Here is a 20837-nt window from a genome sequence, read left to right as displayed (position 1 = left end):
CAGCAGCCTGTGCCGCAGAAACAGAAGTGGATTTCACCTATCCTGCAGGGCTTGTTATGAAAACTCTGACTGTGTAGTTTGGAATTTTATAGGGGAGCTTTTCCGTAGCACAAAGGGGATAAATGGAGCTGGGAGACAGAAAGCTGTCAACAAATGACAGAGATCTCATGAAAGACAGAAATGCAGAAGGAAGAAGGAAGCTGAATGTCAGGGGATGAATGGTCTCCTCTACCCTTTCACACTTCTACCAACCTCAGGTGGGGAGCCCATAGGAGGATTTTGTCCCACAGTGAGGGATGCCAACCTGGACTTATTTAGAGAGGGTGACAGATGATGAAAATTGAAATAGTTTTTAGAAAGGTACAGCTGGACTGGAGGAACAGCTGGCATAAATGGGTATCCCATGCACTGAAGGCAAACTGAGCCCCTGCTTTGTGGGGTATGGCGTTGTGGAAGCAGGGCACAGGGTGACCTCGAGGGACACAGCTGTTTAAAGCATGCACAGCCCTTCCTCAGCCTGATTTCCCTCTTGCCTTCATGGACCGTGAAAGCAGCACAGCTCCTTCCAAGTCACTGAGGTTGCAGCAGTGCAAAGGAGGTGAGAATCAGACCTTCATCCCTTGTGCATAGGAACACTACAGTGTTGTACGTCATCAGATGCCAGTTCAGTAATCACTGCCACAGATGCAAGAGAAAAGAGACAACCTCATTTCTAATTTAGTCATGATAGCATCAAAGAGACCCAAAGCCTACTGCTTTCTGGAAAGCAGGGATATCAACAATAATAGTTCTTTGCACTTATATAGTACCTTCATTGCTAACTACTTACTTCATACCCTGGGGTGTGAAGAAAAAGGACTCCACTTAATTCTGTATGCTCTTAATTGCTCTCTATCCCAGATCCTTTCTAACAAAATATGATAGAAATACCTAAACTCACAGTTAATTTGTCAAATTAGGGCAGTCATTGACACTGGCAGAAATGCAGGCCTAGTTTGCATCTTCTGTTGCAATTGCATAGCACAACATCTAGAAACAAAAGAAACGCCAGACTAAGTAAATCTGAGCTCTGTTTAATCCCTGACAAATGTTTCAGGGAAGAGGCAAGAAGCACATGGCAGTCAGATAGGGGATAGACTGCCCTTGTGAAATGTTATCCTAGTTTTTATGGAGCCTAGCTTAATTGCTGAATTACGAAACACCCAAAACGCTGTTCATATCCATTATGAGGATGCTTAATTTTAGTGAACTCCGTTGTAAATGCCCACTTGCTTGCTAAATGTTGTTAAAATCTTGGCCACAGGAGCTCCGGTGGCAATAAACTCCACAGCCCTGATACGCATCAAATGAGAAAGCTTTAACTGGGTCTCCGGTGACTCACGTCAGGTCCTCTTGTCTGTGTGTTACAAAATGGGGAAATCAAGAGCTACTGATCCATCTTCTCTTGCCCATTCATTATTCAACACAATCCAATTGCTTTCCCACTCATTCACCTCCTTTTCCAGGCAAACACATTTAAGTCTTTCAGGCTGTCCTCATACGCATGGTCTTCCTTACTCCTCCTTATCTCTGTCCACTTTTTATGAATCCTCCTATGGTTTTACCTTCTTTCCCAAATGACTCCTTGTGCTCTGTTATCCACTCTGCTCCACTCCTAGTGCTAGGGGACTTGCTGCTGGTGAGTTTTCTGTCTACAGCCATGCACTGCCCTGAGCCACAGCAATATTCCTTTTTCAGGGAACTGAGGATCTGCTGCATTTCATTTAGAGCCCTGCAAGCCCTACAGCCCTCCTTTTCCCATCAGCCGATGGTACTCTCTGATCTGACGACTGAGACCCACTGAAGACCCCAGCCCCATTCTCCTCACCCCTCCGGGGTGGTCCTGAGGATCTCAGAGAGAATCCTCTCCCTGTAAGCAGCTTGAAAAGGATGGCTGTTTGCTGAGACGCTCCCTGTAGTGCACAGCAACAGCCCCAGGGTGATGGCTGCAGAGACCCCGATTTTCCCATTGGAGCCTGGCCTGATTCATGTCTGAGGGCTGCTAGGGAGGGTATTTAGGGCTGCCGGGAGCTCCTTCCAGCCCAGTTGCTGGCTGCATGCAGATGAGCCAGCTCATCAGCTGCGCTGCCAGTGAACCCTCCGGCCACGGAGGTTGGAGGCTGCAAAGTGAAGGGATGTCAGCTTGACCACAGGCAACGAGCAATGAGGGGAGCACAAGGGGGGAGGAGGGGGCAGAGGGAGCCATAGTGCCCTGTGGGTGAGAGAAGGCAGCAACAGCAACCGGTGTCATAGGCTGCTTAGAGGGGGGGGGAGGTTGGCCAGAGAAAGAGGAGGGGGACGTCCACCCCAAGGGGCTGCCTTGGAAAGGAGCTTTGAAAGGATGGGGTCTCTGGCCTGAGAGAATGCGAGATGGGGGCAGCCAGGGTGATGTGACGGCAGAGAGAAAAGGAAAGAGGACAGACAGATGAGATGGCAGGAGCAAAGGGGACAGAGGAAAGCAAGGGCAAGCTAATGTAACAGAGGAAAGAGCAAAGGGGGATGGGCCTCGGAGAACTTGGAGAGAATCAGGGAGGAATAATGAAGGGGAAGCTGCTTCTGAGAGAGCGTAGAAGAGACGTGAAGATGAAAGAGAAAAATAAAGAGGAAAAACAGGGGAGGGAAACGAGAACAAATTAAAATGGAGATGGATAGAATGAGTCAAAGATGGAGGGTGAGGAGCGAGCTGGGGTCACACAGGCAAGGGAAAAATAACTTTGGGGTGCATTGCGTTTGCAATGCTCCCCACACTCCTGACCCATTCTGCGCTCTGCATTTCCCTGTTGGGCTGCTGCAGCCCTGGGGCTGGGAGCCCTGCTGGTGACCCCTCCTCAGGTAGCAGACCCCAATCCTCTCAGAAAGCCTGTCTCAAAGGGGAGGCTGTGGTGCCCAGGAAGGCAGCAGTGCATCTACAGCAGCGGGGCGATGTGAAGGGGGAAGCAGTGCAGAATGCGGTGGCGAGGGCTCCCCCTGGGATAAAGAGGGTATGCTTGATTGGGAATCCTGCTCTTAAAACAGGGGCAGGGGGCAGAGCCAGCTGAGAGCCTGAAATGTTCCCCGTTCCCCTCGGCAACCTCCTCGCTTCTGCTTTTAAAGGAAATAAATATGGAGATGCTGCTGGCGAGCCCCGGCGGCCCTCCTCCCATGAATTCCCGATGAGGTTGCACTGAACCGCAGCTGAGTGAGACGTAGTGGAGGGGCTCGGGTGAGAAAGGGATGGGTTAACATGGAATCGTGGGATAGGAATAGCTCCTGGTCTCCCTGGCAAAGAGACATTTGTTCTATCTCTGTGTAATTTCTTTATACATTACTGCTGCCACACTGCATCTTCATGTCCCTCCCACTGCATTTCGCTCTCACTCTCTTCAGCAAGGCAATTTCTGGTGCATTTCAGGACAATATTAACCCATTCCTCTTTCTCTGTCAGTAGGGAGATCCAGAATTTAAACACAATTTAGAAGTCAGTTCTAGCAGCTGGCTGGCAAGGAACAGCATTTCCTTGTCAAATCTGAAATGAAGTGAGCTTGCAGGTCTCAGCCCATTGAATCCCCAGCTCTCAGTGATGTGTGAATTTAAGCTCTGTGAGAACTAAACCCACCAATGCCTGGGATCCCATGTGCCTCCCCCTCACCACCTGCACCCCACTTCTGGAAATCCTTTGCCTCCCTCTTCACACCAGGCCCGTGCAGCTCTGCACCCTCCCTCTGCCTGGCAGAGGCAACACCGGCAGCAGGCAGTGCGGCACTGAGCCTCTGCCTCCTGCATCTCTGGGCTGTGCTCTGGGATGCTGCTACACTGCCAAGCGTGGGGACTCTCATTCAATCTACTGCTATTTACACTGCTTCCTCAGAAATCTTCTGGTGTAGGACAAGAAGAGGCAGGGGAAAGGACCCCACCAGTTTTGTGGATCCATAGAAATAAGACAGCTCTGCAGAGTGGAACTAGGGATGAGGAAAACGAAGGGTGAAAGATAGATAAGAGAGAAGACAAGGAAGAAATGCTCATAAGATCATGTGAAGGGAAAGAAGTGGCCCATCAGCAGACAGCAGTGAAAGAAGCAGTGTGGAAAAGAGACGCAGCACCAGGACTGTGTCCAGCGCCTGTGCCTTGCCTTGCCTTGCTGTCGGCTTTTCATTTCTGCAAACACCAAAATTGCACTTAACTCTCATGCGCTGCTCAGATATAACTAACTGGAAAGGGAACAGATCAGCTCATTAATTTTCCTTGGGAAGGGTCTCTAGGCAGGAATTATTTTCTGCATCAACATCCATTCAATTATTTGCCTTCACACCAGTAAGATCTACAGGGATGTCTAACCCCATGCGCATCACTCATGCCTGCCTGCCCTGAACTCCAGTCTCTTCCTTCTCAGTATAAAAGCCTCCCATACCTATCCCTTTCCTAATAATAATGACAACATGACAAAACCAATAACCTACAGATATAAAATACATTTCATTTACTTGCTTCATAAGACCCTGATAAGGCTTCGTCATTCACTTTTTGAGATCCTGTAGGAGATCTACAGGAGCTAATGAAAGAATTAGACAAGGCATCACTCATAATAAGAAGTGTTTTAAAAGCATTCGGTGCCAAGGAGGAATTAGGCTGGAAGCTCCGCAGCCATTTCAAAGTTGTAAGAGGTGCAGCACTTTTGTGCGCCATGAGCTCATGGGTCTCAGCTGCTAGATGTACATTCACACTCCATATATACGTGGTCAGGGGGCTGAGGTAGGTTCTGCCATTTTTCTTGTAGAGCAAAAATTTTTGAGCACCTCAGGTACACATTTAAGCACTCCCAAAGCCTTAGAGAGAAATATCTGAAGGAAGATTAGAAAAATAATTGGAAGCATGGTCTGCAGTAATGGGAACCACCATCACCTTTCTGCTCTAGCCTCACTGTTGAACAGGGGCTCCCTGTAGGATGCAGGAAAGAGAGGAGAGGGATCCCAACAGAGGCTGAACACCCAAAATGATGCTGCTGTTTGGAGAAACACAAAGCTCTGAAGATACTGACTGAGAATGTTGAATGACTGGACAGAGGGGAACTGTAAAATCCTAAAAGCCCAGGAACCAAATTGTTCAAGGGGAACTCGCTTTCTGATTGCAGCATATCTGTGCATACAGGCTGAGCCTCCACGTTCCTTTTTGCTATTGGATATCTTGGCTAAGATAAAGAAATACAATTTACCACAGCATTGAAATATGAAGAGTTCACCATTTCTGACAGCCTACAGTGCTGGCTAGTGCTAGCATTCCCTTATGTCCCCCAAAATGAAGTCAGCCTCATCAGAGCCTTCCTATTGTTAGCAGAAGATTGTTTTGGCTCCTTCTTTGATTATTTTCTCATTAAAATTCCTCTGCCCTCCTCTTCAGTGACTCTCAAAACCTTATGGGCCTGCCCCATTTCTGTCCCACACTCATCTCCAGGTTTTTTTTTTCACACTGTGAGCAGGGTGTGAGCAGAGTCCAAGGGTTTGGCCATTTCCACAGTCTCCTTGGGAGCAACTTTTTCCTTTCCCAAACCTGTCCAACCCATGCACCACAGGGGAAAGGAGCCCCTACAGCACCCTTCTCCACCCAGATTGCAGCTCTCGCTTGGGAGATCAAGTGAATCAAGGACACCTTTCTGATTCCTTATGCTGAGAAGGAAGACAACCTTCTGGCTTATCAGATATGATATCTGGAAGTTGCCCAGTGCCCTCTCATGTGTGTCTATTGGGGGTATCTGGCTGTGCCATTCTGGGATTAAGGAGTGACAGCCACCAGCCCATGCAGACTTGGGATGAGGGGAGCCAGTCAGAGGTATCCTCAACCATGAGGAACAGCCATGCCCATGTCAATGCTCAGTGTATGGCCATGGAACTCCTGTTACCTAGCTCACCCTAAAGTTCTGGGACAACCTGTGTCCTCAGGCTGGTGAGGGTCAGAGCAGGGTTTGCTCCCAGGCAGTTCCTAGAACCTTCCAGCCCCACTTAGAACTTCTGCCCCACATCCAGCAGTTTTGGGGAGCCAATCAGGCTCCTCCTTTGTGTGGTGGGGACAAAAGAGAATCCCACCATCTCTCATGCTGCCTTTCCCAGCTCTTGTGTAGGGCTGCAGTCTGAGTTTGCATGAGAGCATGGGCAGGGGACCAAGATGGCATTGGGAGGAACTGGGAGCACTTTGGAACCTTCAATAGAGAGCATCCTGGCAATTTCCCTTATCACGCAACCACTTCTCCACAGTCCCTATGGGGTCCTGCTGGATGTAAATGAGAAGGAGCCTTGAGCTCCTCCAATCTGACAAACCTCACCCGCCCCTTCCTCCTCCCCCTCTGATCGTGTCCCTCTGGATCTGGCTCTATGGGCACATGGACATGATCTGAATTCACTGCCACTCCTGGCCAGGGTCCTCACACCTCTTATCTCCTCCCCAGCCTCCTTCCGCCCTCTGGCTCGGGGACACAGCTCATGAGGGGAGTTCTCCCTGCAGCCTCCCTCCCTCCTCACATGGCTTTGCTTTTGGGCTTGCTTTTTTTTTTTTTTTTTTTTTTTTTTTTTGCCTCCTCTCTCATTAATTTTTAATTAAGGAGATGTCTCTCTCCCCTGTTGTAATGAATAGCCATGTGAAAGCCTTTTCATTCTTTATTAATATATATCTCCATATATTTATCTATTTGGAGGAAATGCGTGCATGTGCGCGAGCAAGTGTGTTTAAAACATCCCCCATTAATTTACTGCTATTGATTTTCTGGCGTGGAGACAGCATATAGTATTCAGCATAGAGCTCCTCTGCAGGATATGTTAAAAGGCAGCAGTTTGGGTTGACAAAGGGCACTAAATGCAGTATGCGTCAAATAGACCATCGCTCAATGAAGTCACTTAGCTATTCAAAACATGTCCAGCCATCACTCAACCGTTTGCACCAAGAATGGGGGGGAAATTTGCTCTTCTTCCCGGACACAACCATTTCTAAACAGCAGCTCTAGCTTGCTTTGGTGGGAGATATTAGGACATACACAGTTTATTCCCCCTCCCCCTGCCTTGCATCTCCCAGTGTACTCTCAGAAAATCGCTCCTGCGGTACCTGCTTCCCCTCTTGCCCATCAGGGAGCTCCAGGCACACCCAGCTCTGGGGGGCACTAGCAGACCCAGGCGTTATTCACAGGCACCCACCAGCCCTTTTAGCCCACTCTCTGGCTGGGGGCTGATTCATAAGCAGCATTTTGATACTGGGCTGCAATGTGCGCTGCCTTGCTCTCGCTCCCTCCTTCTCACTACGTGTATAACAGAAAACCACGCATTTACATTAGTAGCCCCTATCTCTCCAGCACCAGCTGCAGTCCACCTCCCCAGCCCACATGTATGCCAATAGCAAGACTGAGCAACACATATTTAAAAGTGAACCGCTGGCCCCTCGCTTCTCTCCCCCTCCCTTACGAACGCCTGATTCCAGAAGTTGGCTGCGGCAGTGGCTTTTCTGCCATCAGACATGTCACTGAGTTGCTGTGCAGTTCCACCACATAAGACTTGGGCTGATTTTTCTATACAGACACTTGTTTATTTTTAGCTTCTACCATAAACCTTAAAGAAAAGCCCCCAAACAAAAATCTAACCCCAACAACGAACAAGTGGGGGAAAGATCCCAGCCCCAAAACAAACCAATCAGCTGCCAAATAAACCCCCCTGCACCCAGCCCAGTAAGATGTGGTTGCTCACAGACATTATGAAATGCTCTGAACTCTGCTCGAGAGGACTAGAATCACCAGATTTACCGTATGAGACATTTTGGACATAGCAGACTTATTTCCCATTCTCTCTTTTTTCCTCTCTAAAGTGAACCAATAATTGCATCTGAATTGCTTTGCAGTCACCTCCTCCCCACATTGCCCCTCACTCCCAGTTAGTCTTTGCAAATAAGCCATTTGCAAAGAGACAAATTATTTCACTCTGTGGTTGCAGACGGAGCAAAGCAATAACACAGCATTTTGGCATTGCTTTCCCAGGCAATACAAACAATCTGAAGACAGGTAGATCACATAGTTGCTTTTTGAAAGGGTCTCTTGGTGTTTTTGTAAGACACATATTATTCCCGTCAGAAGGGGGGGGGGGGGAGTGAAATTCTGGGGAGAGTGTAGGGCAGAGGCTGAGGAAGGGAAGAAGGGAACGGTGCAAAGAATAATTTGCTTGTCTTCTTGCCTCCGTACCCCATGTAACTAAGCCCACCACTCTCAATTGTGGTGGAAGGAATGAAGTTAGAAAATGGTGGAATGTGAAGGGATTTATTGGGAGTAGTGTGTGTGTGTGTGGGGGGGGGGGGGGTATGGGATAGGGGGAGAGGAAAGTGGAGGGAGGTGGGGGGGTGGGGGGTGGAGATCCAGAATCAAATACCTTCCAGGCAGCAGGTTCTCCATAATCCAGAATGGGTCATGACTTCCTCGTTCTTTTTGCTGGTTTCGTTCTCACTGACAGTTTTAGTCTTGCAAACCCCTCTGGAGTAAAGCCAGTAGTCGGTCCCCACAGCTATGGTCATCAGGCTGAAGGCAGCGAAAGCACCAACGGTGGTTAAAAGCATCTGAACACCTCTGTCAAAGAGCCCCATAATTCTTCATTATACAAATACCCAACCGCCTTCTGATTCTTGGGGTGTGTGTGTTTAATAAAATAAAAGAATAATAATTCCGACTAATAATATAATGGGTATATATAGAGAGATAGATATCAAAAAAGAGAGGTAAGAAAGCCCACGGAAAAGAGTGTAAATTAGAAAGACCACACAGGAACAGGCTTGCCTTTTAAATCGGAAACGTTCTGGTTGAAATATAAAAAAAGGAAAAAGGAAAAAGAAAAAAAAAGAGAGAGACAAAAGAACCAAGAAAAAAACAAACAAATAAAGAGAGAACCCCCCCCAAAACGAGACGCCTTAATCCCTTTTTCTAAAATTCTGGTCTCCAGTTTCCATATGTAATGGCTAATTTGGAGATGGCTTCCACAGTGAACAGGGGAGCAGCAGCAGCATCCTCAACACAATCTCTCATTATCTGGACCTAGACAGTTAGAGACTGTAAGAGCAGAGATGCAACCTTCAGTCTTCTTGCTTAGCTCTGCAGCCTGCGCCATGAAAATCCTTTTCCTTCCCAGTTATCTTCCTTGGGTTTTTATTTTTTTTCTCCCGGCAGCGGCAGTCGCTCCAATCCTCTCTCACTTTTTCTTGCTTGCTTCTCCTTCCTTTCGTTCGCTCCTACCACCAAGCCAGACTGCCCAGTATACTGTAAGCCCTTGATTTCAGCTGAACAGGTGCCGAGGTCTTGCCTCCCATGGCTTTTCCGCACAGCCGCGGCGCTCGCTCCCGGCGGAGGTGGGCGAGGAGAGAGGGGGGCTCCTGGGGGAGGAGGGGGACAGGCGCGGCGTTCTCCTGGGCTGGGGGCTCGGAGCGGCGCCCGGCTGCGGCACCCCCTGCCCCGCGGCGGCCCCCGGCGACTCCCGGGCCCCGCTACTGCATCAAGGCGGCGAGGCGCTGGACAGATCCCCCGCGGCGGCGGCGGCGGCCCGCGGTGCTGAAGGACAGCTCCCCGGTCCGCGGCGCGGGAGGAGCGCTCCCGGCCCCCCGGTGCTGAAGGACAGCTCCCCGGGCGGCAGTGCCGGAGCGGCGCTCCGCGGCCCGCGGTGCTGAAGGACAGCTCCCCTGCCCGCGCCGCCCGCGCCGCCCGCCCTGCCCGCGCCCCAGCATCCGCGGGCGGCAGCCGCCCTCCTTCGCTCTGCGCGGGCAGGCAGGCAGGCAGGCAGGGAGGGGCGGAGGGGGCAGCCTCCCCCCTCCCTGTGCCTACCCCGCCGCTGCCAACCCCGGGCTGAGTTGCTCCCCCCGGCTGCCGGAGCCCGGGGGAAGGCGTAGCTGGGGCTCTCCCTCTTTCTGCCTTTCAGCCTTTCGCCCCCACCCGCACCCCCCCCTCCGCCCCCCGGCTCAGCTGCCTCGCATCCCCGCCATACGTGCCCAGAGCGGCAAGCACAACCCGCACACGCTGCAGTTAGACCCGTACAAAACTTCAGGCAGCCGTTTTCTCTCCCCAGGAGACGGGTGAAATGTAACGTGGAAGGGTAATTTAAAAATAAGCATTTATTTCTCTTATTTTTGTTGTCGTTATTATATTTAAGTGCTCGCTTCTCACTCTTCTCAGCTTTGCTGCAAGTTGCATATGTTTTGGTGTTGCTCGTTTTCCGTCCCTCTGTCTCCCCCTGACCAATGTTGTGTGAATCCCTGCATTTTGACTTTCTCTTCGTAGCTTTCCGTGAAATCCCATAGCTTGTTTCAAGAAGCAGACATTTTGGGAAGATTTTTCACAAGAAAGGTCGATTTCTTGTTATTACTGTAATTTTGCTAAGGAAAGGGACCACCAAACTGAATTCCTCTCCCCCAACCCTGGAAAGTATTCCACATTTCAATCTTCATTTTTCCAGAAAGATGCATGAAGTGAATGGATGCAGGCTGAAATCAGTGCTTAAGTTTTTGTGTCAGACACAACTTGATAGTACCGAGAATGTATATTAAATTGTGCAATGCTAACATCTTGGTATGTCATAACTGTCTCTTCATTCCTCAGCAGTATCATTACATCAGGTTAATTACATTAGTCACCTCCTCGTTCTATACACGTAGCTGCTCATTAATGCAGCAATCATAAAGAAAAGAAATCATCTAATTCATGATGCTTCCGATTTTGTTTCACTCTGATCAGATTCATTGTTCGGTTAAGAGAGCAGAAGGACTGCATTAGGTTCACTGCTCTTCTAGGGGAATTAAGGGGTTGAGGGGAGGGGGTGCCGGATAGTTGAACCAGTTGGAGAGCTTCAGCCACACTGTAATTTTGTAACTCCATTTATCTCCTCCATTGTCCTTCTCTGGGTGCAACTGGGATTGGCATTCCAGGACAATCTCCCTCAGGACTGTTGGACATGAAGGACTCTATGGAAAGCAGCAGGAGAGGAGGGGGCACAAAAGGCAGCTGAGCATTTCCTCTCTTCAGAAGAGACCTGAGTACATGATGGGGTGTTTACCAGCAAGCACGGATGGTGTGTGGCATCAGCCGTATGCAGATTGTTACCAGCAGGTCCTGGGGAGGCAGAAGGGATGGGGGATGAGGCAGGTGACAGTGCAGGTTGGGTCCACTAATACACTGCTGAGGGACAACCACAGCTCCTAGCCTCATCTGGGGGGGTCCTGGCCTTCTTCTCTCTTGGAAAAGGTTTTTTTGTTTATTTGTTTGTAGGGCTTTTGTTGTTGTTGTTGCTTGGTTTCTTGTGGGTTTTTTGTTGTTGTTGTTGTTTTTTTCTTTTTCTCTGCACTCATGGAGCTGCCAAACAGCTGAGGATAGGCAAGGGAGGAAGTGGCCCTTGTGGGCTGTGTATTTCAGCTTGCTGGAATAGTGGTGAGCATGGTAGCTGTGGGGAGGCTCTCTGAACTGTTGGCCTTGGTTCAAATGAAGGGTGAAGAGATACAGAGAGTCCTCCTAGGATGGTGGGAGATTACAGCTCTACAGAGGTGGCTTGAGATGAGGATGAGGTCCTCCAAGGCTTTTAGCTAGGGGAGCTACACAAGAACACCCTAGGACTTCTCTGCTCCTGAATGCTTTCTGCTAAAAGAAGGAAGGTTAAGGGATGAATGTACCATTCTGGTGGTTCTGAGCCATTTATTTTTGTGTTGGTGGTCATTACTCTCCATCCCACCACTGAGGTTCTATTATTCAAAGGAAGGTTGAAAATTTGAGCCAGGAGCCTGGAAGACTCTGAAGAGGAAAAATTTCAGCAGACTACGTTGGCATTAAAATCCATCAGGCATCAACACTGAGTACATGGAAGGAAATCTCTCCAAGCAAAGTGGGCTCCTCAATTATTTTGTGCTCTCAAAATAGTGCGGTACAGCTCTCCCATTAATGTCACAAAGCATCCTGGCTGGAGTGAGTGGAAGCAGAAAGGATTCAGGCCTTATAGAACCTCACTTGTGCCCAAACAGCAGGGTCATTCAAAGAGGATAGGGAGAAAAGGTATATTTTCACTGTGGGCTCCCCTGGGCACCCCATGCTGTTAAATGTTTATTTTACTGTGACAGATTGGAAGGCCTCTTCAGATCAGGGTGTGTGGGGCTGCACAAATGGGAGCTGTCTTTTGGTAGCTTCTGCTGGAAATTGAGTAGAGTGAGACAAGTAGAATGAGTGAACAGCCACTGCGGAAGTTGCAGACTGGGACTTGCAATGCATCCCAACACAGAGAAAATTCACAGATTTCATCTGTAATCAGAAAAATACTGCTGGAACTGCTGGATTACTTATCTTCACATTTGATTAATTCAGATAATTTCAGAGGATGAAGCAGAAGCTGGGCCAAAACAGAGGCCCTCAAACTAATCTGTAACTGTTGCCTTTATTATGTATTTCTACAGATTTTGCAAGTTTGATTTCAGATGACTCCACAAACAAGATAGGGACACATTCTCTCCAAAGAAACTGCCAGTACAAGAAGGCCAGGCCTGCAGAACAATGAGTCTTTTAATCTCTGCCTAAGAGCAGTGGGTCCTGTGATGGTTTATTATGTCTCAGGATCAGGACTAAAGGTGACTTCCTGCCTCACACTTCCCAATTTTCAGAAATAATTCTCTTCCTGCTACCCTACTTATATCCTCTTAAACCATTCACAATAATCCCTCTACAGTTGTTCTAAATGCTGCTGGAGAAGAACAGAACAAAGGCAATGCAAATGCCAGAATGTCCTGTGTGACTGCTTGTGCTGTGGCTAGATGCTGGGCTGAGATTTCATCTTTCCTACAAAGAATCGTTAAAAATGATATAACAAAACAAGAATATAGATTAAAAACACTGTGGCAGAATTTTACAACAGTTGCATCTTACTGAATAGCGCAACACAGAATGACATCTATAGAAGAGTAAGGAGAGAGAAATTAATAGTCTGGAGGAAATAGAGAGATTTTAAATTACATTTTAAATTACTTGAAATGAGAAGCTGATGAGACAAGGAGCCGCAGGAAGTCTGCTTCCAATGGCAAACCAAGAGTGCTGCTATTTGTGGAGAGAAGGGGCAGTGCTGTAGGAAAGAAAGGGGCACAAGAAAGATACAGGAAGGGAGATGAAGGGCATGAAGTTGGAAACAACTCCATGGGATGGTAATGGAACTGAATAGAGTATCTCTGGATCGAGTGCTGCAGTGGAGATTTTTGGCTCAGGATAAAATCAGACAGTGATTTGGTACCAAGGAATCTTCATACTGGGCAGGCCATCTCAGGAGGTGCTGCTGTAATGAGATGTAAAAGAAATGGAGTTGATGCAGTTGTATTTGCAGGCAGAGCAGAGGTGTTAATAGACAGCTGCAACAGCAGAGGAGATGTTAGGAAAAATAAATTGGGGTTAGAGTGATGATTATAGAACTGAAAACCAATGGGGCAGAAAGATATAAGTGAGATATGATCCAGAAAAGGAATTAATATTTAAAAAGTTTCACTGGAGAAGGTTGAAAAAACCCTATATATCCATGTGTTTAGATAAGCAGAGAGGGTGATCAGAGCAGTCATCACTGGCATTCAAAGCTGGGGGACCCAAAATATGCAAGAAACATTATTTACATCATATCTGCACGCTGGTAGTATTCTTAGACCAATTTAACAAACTAGCAAACTGAAGAAAGAAGAAAATTTGTGTTTTGTCCAAGAATCACATGTGGAGATGATAGAGAGATAAATACAGATGTACAAATCCTCAGTGGTCCTCTCTCCTTAACTTCAGGTCTTTTAAGTTGAGGATCAACATAAAAGTGTAAACATCAAATATTTGAATACTATATGAAATTCATCTCTAGCATAACACTATGATCAGAAGGGGAAAAAAAAGGAGACGTGGTATAGAGGTCTCACAAATAAACTGAGGAAGTCTCTCTGCAAAAGTGATGTTGGGGCTATCCCAAGAGTGCATAAAAAAACTACACTAGATATAGGTGGACCAAGTGTGAGAGTATAAAGCTGTAGTACGTAACTCCCTCAATTTCTGACATATATCCTTGTTTAAGACAAACACTTTGCAAAAAAAAAAAAAAAATCATTTACCCATAAAACACTCTTATAATGTAATGCTTGAATTACTTTGCAGAGGCACTGAGGCACTGAAATCACAAACCCCACCAAAGCTATTAGCGAGATCGGAGTATTGTCATAAATGAATTGAATATCAATGGTTGTCCAATGTTGCACATTGAGTCTTGAAGCTAAAGCACCTGGGCTTCCAGTGCAAGATTCCCTTGTCTCACACAATGTTTTTTTTTCCACTGAATGGCAATCTCTGAAATGTTCGCTACCTCAAATAACAGGAAGAAAGTCATCTCATGTGCCTTATGGATTGAATTATTCAAAAAGGGAAAGGTGTCCTTCTCTATTTGAAAGGGAGAATGAGAGAAGATTGGGACTCCTAGGATGACATTTCCGCCATGATGAATTGCTGGGTTGAGAACTGTTTTGCCTCTCTTTCCCTTTCCATGCTGTGCTGAGGTTTGTGTGGACAGCAGCCTCCTAATCAATAGGAATAGAAAAAAAAAAAAAAAAAAAATCAATGCCTGCAACCCATTAACTGTAACAGAGGGCAGGCTGCTAACCAATCACTCTAGCTGGAATTACAGTATTTGGTAAAGTATCCTCAGTTAGGATATATATGCATACACATGCAAACTTACTGAATAGGACTAAAACAGACAATTAGTTGTGGGAAAATTCCCCACCTCATCAGAATGTCTATTCCATGTATTTGCCTGTGTTAAACTAAAGACACTATCCTCTTCACTCAGATGCTGTCCCTCATAATTCTCCACTCCAGAGTGTACATTATTTGGCACGTGACATATAATTCGAGCCTACCTTCATGCTGGCCCATCCTGTGTGTAAAAAAAAAAATGCATTCCTCCTTTACTCCCTGATAAACTATGTCCCATAGAAATCCAGTTTAAGACCTGATTATTCATATGCCACTCCTATTCTGTTGCTGTATCCTCAGATCCTTTACCTAAATCTTTTTTTTTTTTTTTTTTCCCCATCCATATGCAAATTCAGGCATGCACAGTTCTCACAGACATCCATATACTCCCAGTCCTGGAAGCATATTCCAGGAAACAGGGCAAAGAGGTACAGAGCCTTGATACCTGAATAAACAAATGCCTGAAAAGCAGAGTGAAAGGATACAAATGAGAGGAGAAAAAAACCCGAGCTGAGTCACACCTTCCTCACAAAAAGTTAGTGAAAAGAATATAGCACAGGCTTTGTGATCAGAATCTGCTTAAAGTCAAGACACAAGGGAAAAGGTCTTCAGAATAGATCATAGAGCAATGCGTCTCACTGGAACTACATGAAGTATGGGCAGAAATATCTTGGTCTTGTTCATAATAAATCCATTGCCCATCCATCAATTAACTATAACCAGAACTCACACCAGATCCACTTCTCATAATCAGGGATGGTCTCTATTGCTCAGAATCCATGGGTTAAAAAAGCCATAATTTGTTGACAAAGAAGTATAGAAAATTCCAATGAGGAAATATGCAGCAGCTGCGGTTTGACTCTTAAAGAAGAAAAAAGCCTGTTTTTATGTAAACATAGCAGTAATCAGAGAACTGTAAAGAATAAGGTGAGAAAGAGAAGTTGTTGGGTTTCTTTTTTTTTGAATTGAAGGTTTTTGGTAGCTTCCTGGAAATATCAGCACAGTGATAAATGCTGGAGGAAAGGTGAGGCCTACAGTGAGGATGCTTCGTGTTGACCTTGATCAGTGTTCTCTGATATCAGACTTTCCTCCAGCATAAAGGGCGCAGAAGAGGACAAAGAGGATCCTATGCAGCCTCATCTAGTCAGTATTATCATTTAAAGCCACAGTCCAGCCTGAACACAGCTTTTGCCTCTGGTCCCCACCAGCCACAGAGGCATTGCTGAGGCCTTCTGTATGGGACAAACTTGTTCTTCTAGGTCTGGAGGTAACAACACAGGTAATCCTTCTGCAAAGGAGCTATACAGTCGTCATCTTCAGGGCATCCTTAGCTCTTCTTCTGTGACATAGCTTAGGGTATAATGGAAGGAATACTTCTAATTTCTCTGATGCTCAATGAAAAAACAAAAACCAGGATTAAAAAAAAGACTCTTGAAAGAACATCCTAAGCAAATTAAGAAAAATGGTTAGCCTCTGGGATAGATCATATCATCCCTCTGACTTTTCAGAGGGACAAATCAAGGAAAATATGTATCCCAGCACCTAATTGAGAGCTCCGTGAGTAGGGAATCTTAGAAAATTCATAATCACAGGGTTCCACTGACATCAGTGATAACAGGCAAATAATTTTAAAATGGGGAGGATTTCTTTTTGTAGCATCTTACTGTCAGGGAGACATCTCATGAAATGTACATGCATTGCAGACGCTGTTTCATTGAAAGCCAGCAGGTGTATTGTGGACACAGAGCCATCAAATTAATTCCTAGGATTTGGTTTTGTATTACTTTCATAATTGTTTAGGATCCAGAGAGTGAATTCCCATACAGGAATTAGGTTAAACACACTGAGTTAAGACAGTCAGATGCTAGACCACAGTGATGCACAGAAAAGTGTACGTGAACAGAAGCTGTAGAGAGGTGACATTCCTTTTCTCGGGAATGGGGGCCTATTTTAAAAAGAAAGCAAAACACATGTGTATCTAGGCTTTTAAGTCCATGTTTAGACATTGAAGAACTGCCCTGATTTTCAGTTATGCTGAGCAGTCAGTATCTCACATTGATTTTACAGAGATGAAGAGGCTCCAAATGACTCTGAAAATCTGGATGTCTGTTTTGATATCTAAATGTCATCTTAACAGATGACTCTTATATCAACAAAAAATTTTTAATAGAAATGAAATCAGAAGTTACTCATCAGGTTTTGCCACTTTCAATCATTCACTGCAGCTAGTAGCCACTTGTGAAATTTTCTAGGAAAGGTCTGAGAGCAGTGTTTACAGTCTGTGGAAAATCATGGCAAGTGAGGACTCTTATGCAGAACAAACCAACTCCCAGCAGCGCCAGGGAGAGGAGTTGGTTCTTCCAGCTTAACCAGGCCAGGCTCAGAGCCTTGGTGACATCGCTGCTGGTGGTGTGAGGCTCCTTTGCAGCACCATCCTCGGCAGAGATTGGCCAAACATCTCCAAGGGTTTGGGGGTACAGTCCTTCTTGGTTCTCCACTAATCTCTTTGCTCTGTTGTTGCCAGCTCTGACCTGGTGAGCAGGTCTTGAAGAGAGCACGGTGAGGTGTATCTCCACTATGTTCCCCATTCCATGCAGGGGTCAGATGGATGCACATAGGAGAAGACCACTCAGAGGCAGGAACATGGAATTTCAGGCTGGTTATTCCCTGAGTTAAGAAGGTAACTGTAGATAAGCAGAGCCTGTGCAGGGCTTGGCTTTCCTCCCATGCTCACCACTCCTGCACTCTTTCACAGGACACTTTTCCAGGTTGCTTGCGTCATTTAGATAAAACTGTTCAGTTGCCATCTTTCCAGTAGCCAGTCTGAAGTGTCAAATCACTTCTCTGTTTCACAGACCACTGGGACTTTCTCTGCAACTGACCTATATTAGTTTCAAGCTTCATTCGTTCTGGCCTGCACTCCCCTCTATTCTCCCACATGGAGCACATGCACTGCTCCTCCCCCTCAAACAAACACCTTTATACATCCAAGGACATTGTAAAAATAAAATGATCACAACCTGGCCCTCCGGGAACCTCAGTTTTACAGTTCGTCCCACTCTGATGCCAACAGAATTCACAACCCAGTTCAAAAGAGACAGACGGAGAGTGAGAGAAAGCAAACAGACAGGCACAGACAGGAGGAGATGGAGGAATCAGGAAGAGATTAAAAGGAGCAAAAGAAATGAAACAGGGCAACTAGAAGGAATAAGCTGAAACAACAACGAGAAGCATATAACCTAGAAGCCTACAACATAATAGATGAAGTTAGAGGGAAGAGTATAACATTAAAATGGCAGAAAGTTGAAGGAAGACATAAATAAGGAGACAAAAAAGATGCAGCAAGGGACAGAAATGAAATGGTAAAAGAGAGAGGTGCTGGCTAAGTCAGGCAGCAAAGCAAAGTGGTATCTATGACATGAGGCAGAATAACCGAGAAGGTGCCTATAAATTTGGGCACTGTTTTTTTTTTCATGTCTCTTTGTCCATTGAGAGTACACTGTGAGGAGAAAGGGCAAGAGGAAGGAGAATAAAATTATAAATAAATGTCTGACCTGCCATCATAAACAGCTCCTAGCAGTCAAGCAGGTACACTGGAAATAGGCAGTCCACAGGTTGCAGATGCTCAGGTATATTGCAGTTCAGCAAGCAGGAAGCACCCTGCACTAGAACAGTGGCATTTACATTCCCAGGTCCACTGGGTCTCTGTGCATTGGCAGTGAGCCCTGTGTATAAGAAAATGCTTCTTTTTAGTCTTATGGAGTCATGCTTGTATTTCTGCCCTCTATCCTCTCTCAGGTCCCACTAAGAGAACCTCAGCCCCAAACACGAGTACTAGCACTGTTAGTCTTCCTTCTTCTCATAAGAGCTTCCCTCCTCTCTCCCCGCCATATCTCCATTCTTATTTGCACTCTGAGGGCTGCTTTGCCTTCCCACACCTCTCTTCTTCCCACATTTTATCTCTAGATTTGCTCTTTTGCTCTTTCTTATAGCTCTGCTTTATCTCTTTCTTCTCTCCTTGTGGATGTTCTCCCTCCCTGTCATTCACCCAGTTCCCCCCTACACAGGCATATACAAACACAGACACACACACAAGCAGTTGCTTCATCTCCATCTCTGGTTATCCAGTTACTTATTACCATAGCACCTAGCTGACACACATCTCTCTCCCCACTACATATCAGACAACTCTGCCTGTCTGCCCTTCCTTCTCAGCCTTGCTCTCACTGTCCCCAGCCAGTCCATTTCTTTGTTTCCCTCTATCCCAGTTCTTTCTTTCCCTCCTGCCAATCCATTCCTCTTGCCTTCTCCCCTACTCTGCCCATCTGTCTGTCTGTCCTTCCTTCCCACAGTTCTCTCTAGCTGATACATATGTACCCCCAGCCATGTCCCTTCCGTGCCTTCCCCTGCTCCTTCACGTATTTTATCTCTTTGTGTCTCCTACACACCCAGGCCCACGCTTGCTCTCTCCCATACTGAGAGGAGGCGGCGGCAAAGAATTTGCTGCTGACCGCTGCATTGCTAGGAGGCAAACACATGGCTGGCCTTGTGCAGGCCAGTTTCTGCCTGAGTGCCCCAAGTCACATATCCCCAGCATCATCTCTGGCACTGGGAAAACAGATGGTGTAATAAATGAGAGCAGTCTAATAAAAGGAGGAAAGGGTGCCTGCTTCAGATGCCCCTCACCCGCAAAGAAACACACATCCAACATGGGCAAAGCTCTCTCACTCCCATACCAGTTCAGTTTTGTGCCAGAACTAGCTGGATGAACAAGCTCTACCCTAGCACCAGATGGAGAAGAGAGGGGCAAAAGATGGTAGTAGTGAATAGGAAGTCCAGTGCTTTTTCCTGACATCAGTGTATAACCTCACAAAAGTGAGTATATGTGAGGATTTAAGGAGTCTGAAGGTAATGAGGGGAGGAGGGGCATTATAGCATGGGAAGCATAGCAGAGTTGTGGGGATGTATGGCTACAAGCAGCAATCAGGCCTCCATGTGCAGGGACTGTTCATAGGCTAGAGGCGTGGACAGTACAGAAGAATCAAATGGTTGTGAACCACGTGGCATCCAGTGGTCACTTCTGTCTAGGTGAAAGGGATGCCACCCTACTGGCAGTCTCAGCTAGAAGAGCCATCACCAGCAATGACTCAGTCCACTTAAAGGAAATATCCACAGGCCTGAGTGGGTGCAGAAACTAGAGAGGGCAGAAAAAGCTTCATTAGTCTGTTTGTGTCCATATCGGAAATGTCCTCCTGACCTTTCCCAGTTTCATGACACTGTCCAAGAAAGCTCCCTTATACCTCCCCTGATATCTGCATTCAGAGACTTGCAGCATCATATCTAACTCAGTTCCAATAAATGACAATTGTTTCCTGTTTATAAGCTACCAGCATTCCTAACCCATCTAACATTCTCCTGTTGCCTGCAGCCTGATACCTCTCTGCTGACAATAGCACTGAAAAGCGTTATCTTAACCTTGTAAACGGTCTTTCCTAGACATACTGTTCTGCATTTTATGCCTGATGCTTCAACTGCAACATGAATTCACAACATGAACACTTCCAGTTTCAGCCCCCACACTGAAGCCATTCAACATCACAAAATCCAAGACCTAGAAATAGCACACAATGGCCACACACAACTGTGATACTAAGAGTAAGCGATGCTTCACAAGAATTAAAATTGATTAGCAAAAGTGAAGGGAAACCAAGAGAGAAAAGACATTCCACTCAATCGCAGCTAAATGCATTTTTATTATAGTTAGTAGCAAATTCACAAACAGGGTGATTTCTATCTGCTTTACACTGACCACATACACATTGCATTTTGTATTTTTTGAGGTTAATACTGATATTTTCAGGAGGTCTTCTGCTCTATTAGCTGGTCATGAAGAGTTTCTGTTGTGAAATGTCAATCCTGAAGTTGTAATGGTCACTTTTGCTTGGTCAAATGAGATGAAGGTTCTCTTTCCATTCTCTGAATGGGCGGATATAATGTATGGTGCAGCACAATTATGTGTAAGCTTATGTGTTAGTCTCTCCATCCTCTCTCCCCAGGAAAAAAAAGGTTTAAGCAAGTG

General features: G+C 46.4%; 1 protein-coding gene across 4 annotated transcripts in view; it reads right to left on the bottom strand.

The window, feature by feature from the left end:
* Positions 1 to 18453, bottom strand: part of CACNG2 (calcium voltage-gated channel auxiliary subunit gamma 2) — a 56252-nt gene extending 37799 nt beyond the window's left edge. For 2 of the 4 annotated variants that reach the window (XM_031600098.2, XM_090142852.1), the window contains exon 1: positions 8409 to 9082. In XM_031600098.2, the coding sequence (XP_031455958.2) occupies positions 8409 to 8619 (211 nt within the window). In that variant the 5' untranslated portion in view covers positions 8620 to 9082. The other 2 variants (XM_031600099.2, XM_090142844.1) reach the window with 2 other exon arrangements.
* Between the last annotated feature and the right edge of the window lie 2384 nt (positions 18454 to 20837).

Source organism: Phasianus colchicus, chromosome 1 (genome assembly GCF_987193195.1).
Source record: "Phasianus colchicus chromosome 1, bPhaCol1.hap1.1, whole genome shotgun sequence".
Taxonomy (NCBI): Eukaryota; Metazoa; Chordata; class Aves; order Galliformes; family Phasianidae; genus Phasianus; species Phasianus colchicus.
The sequence above is the reverse complement of the archived record's forward strand: the minus strand, read 5'-3'. Positions and strand labels throughout refer to the sequence as shown.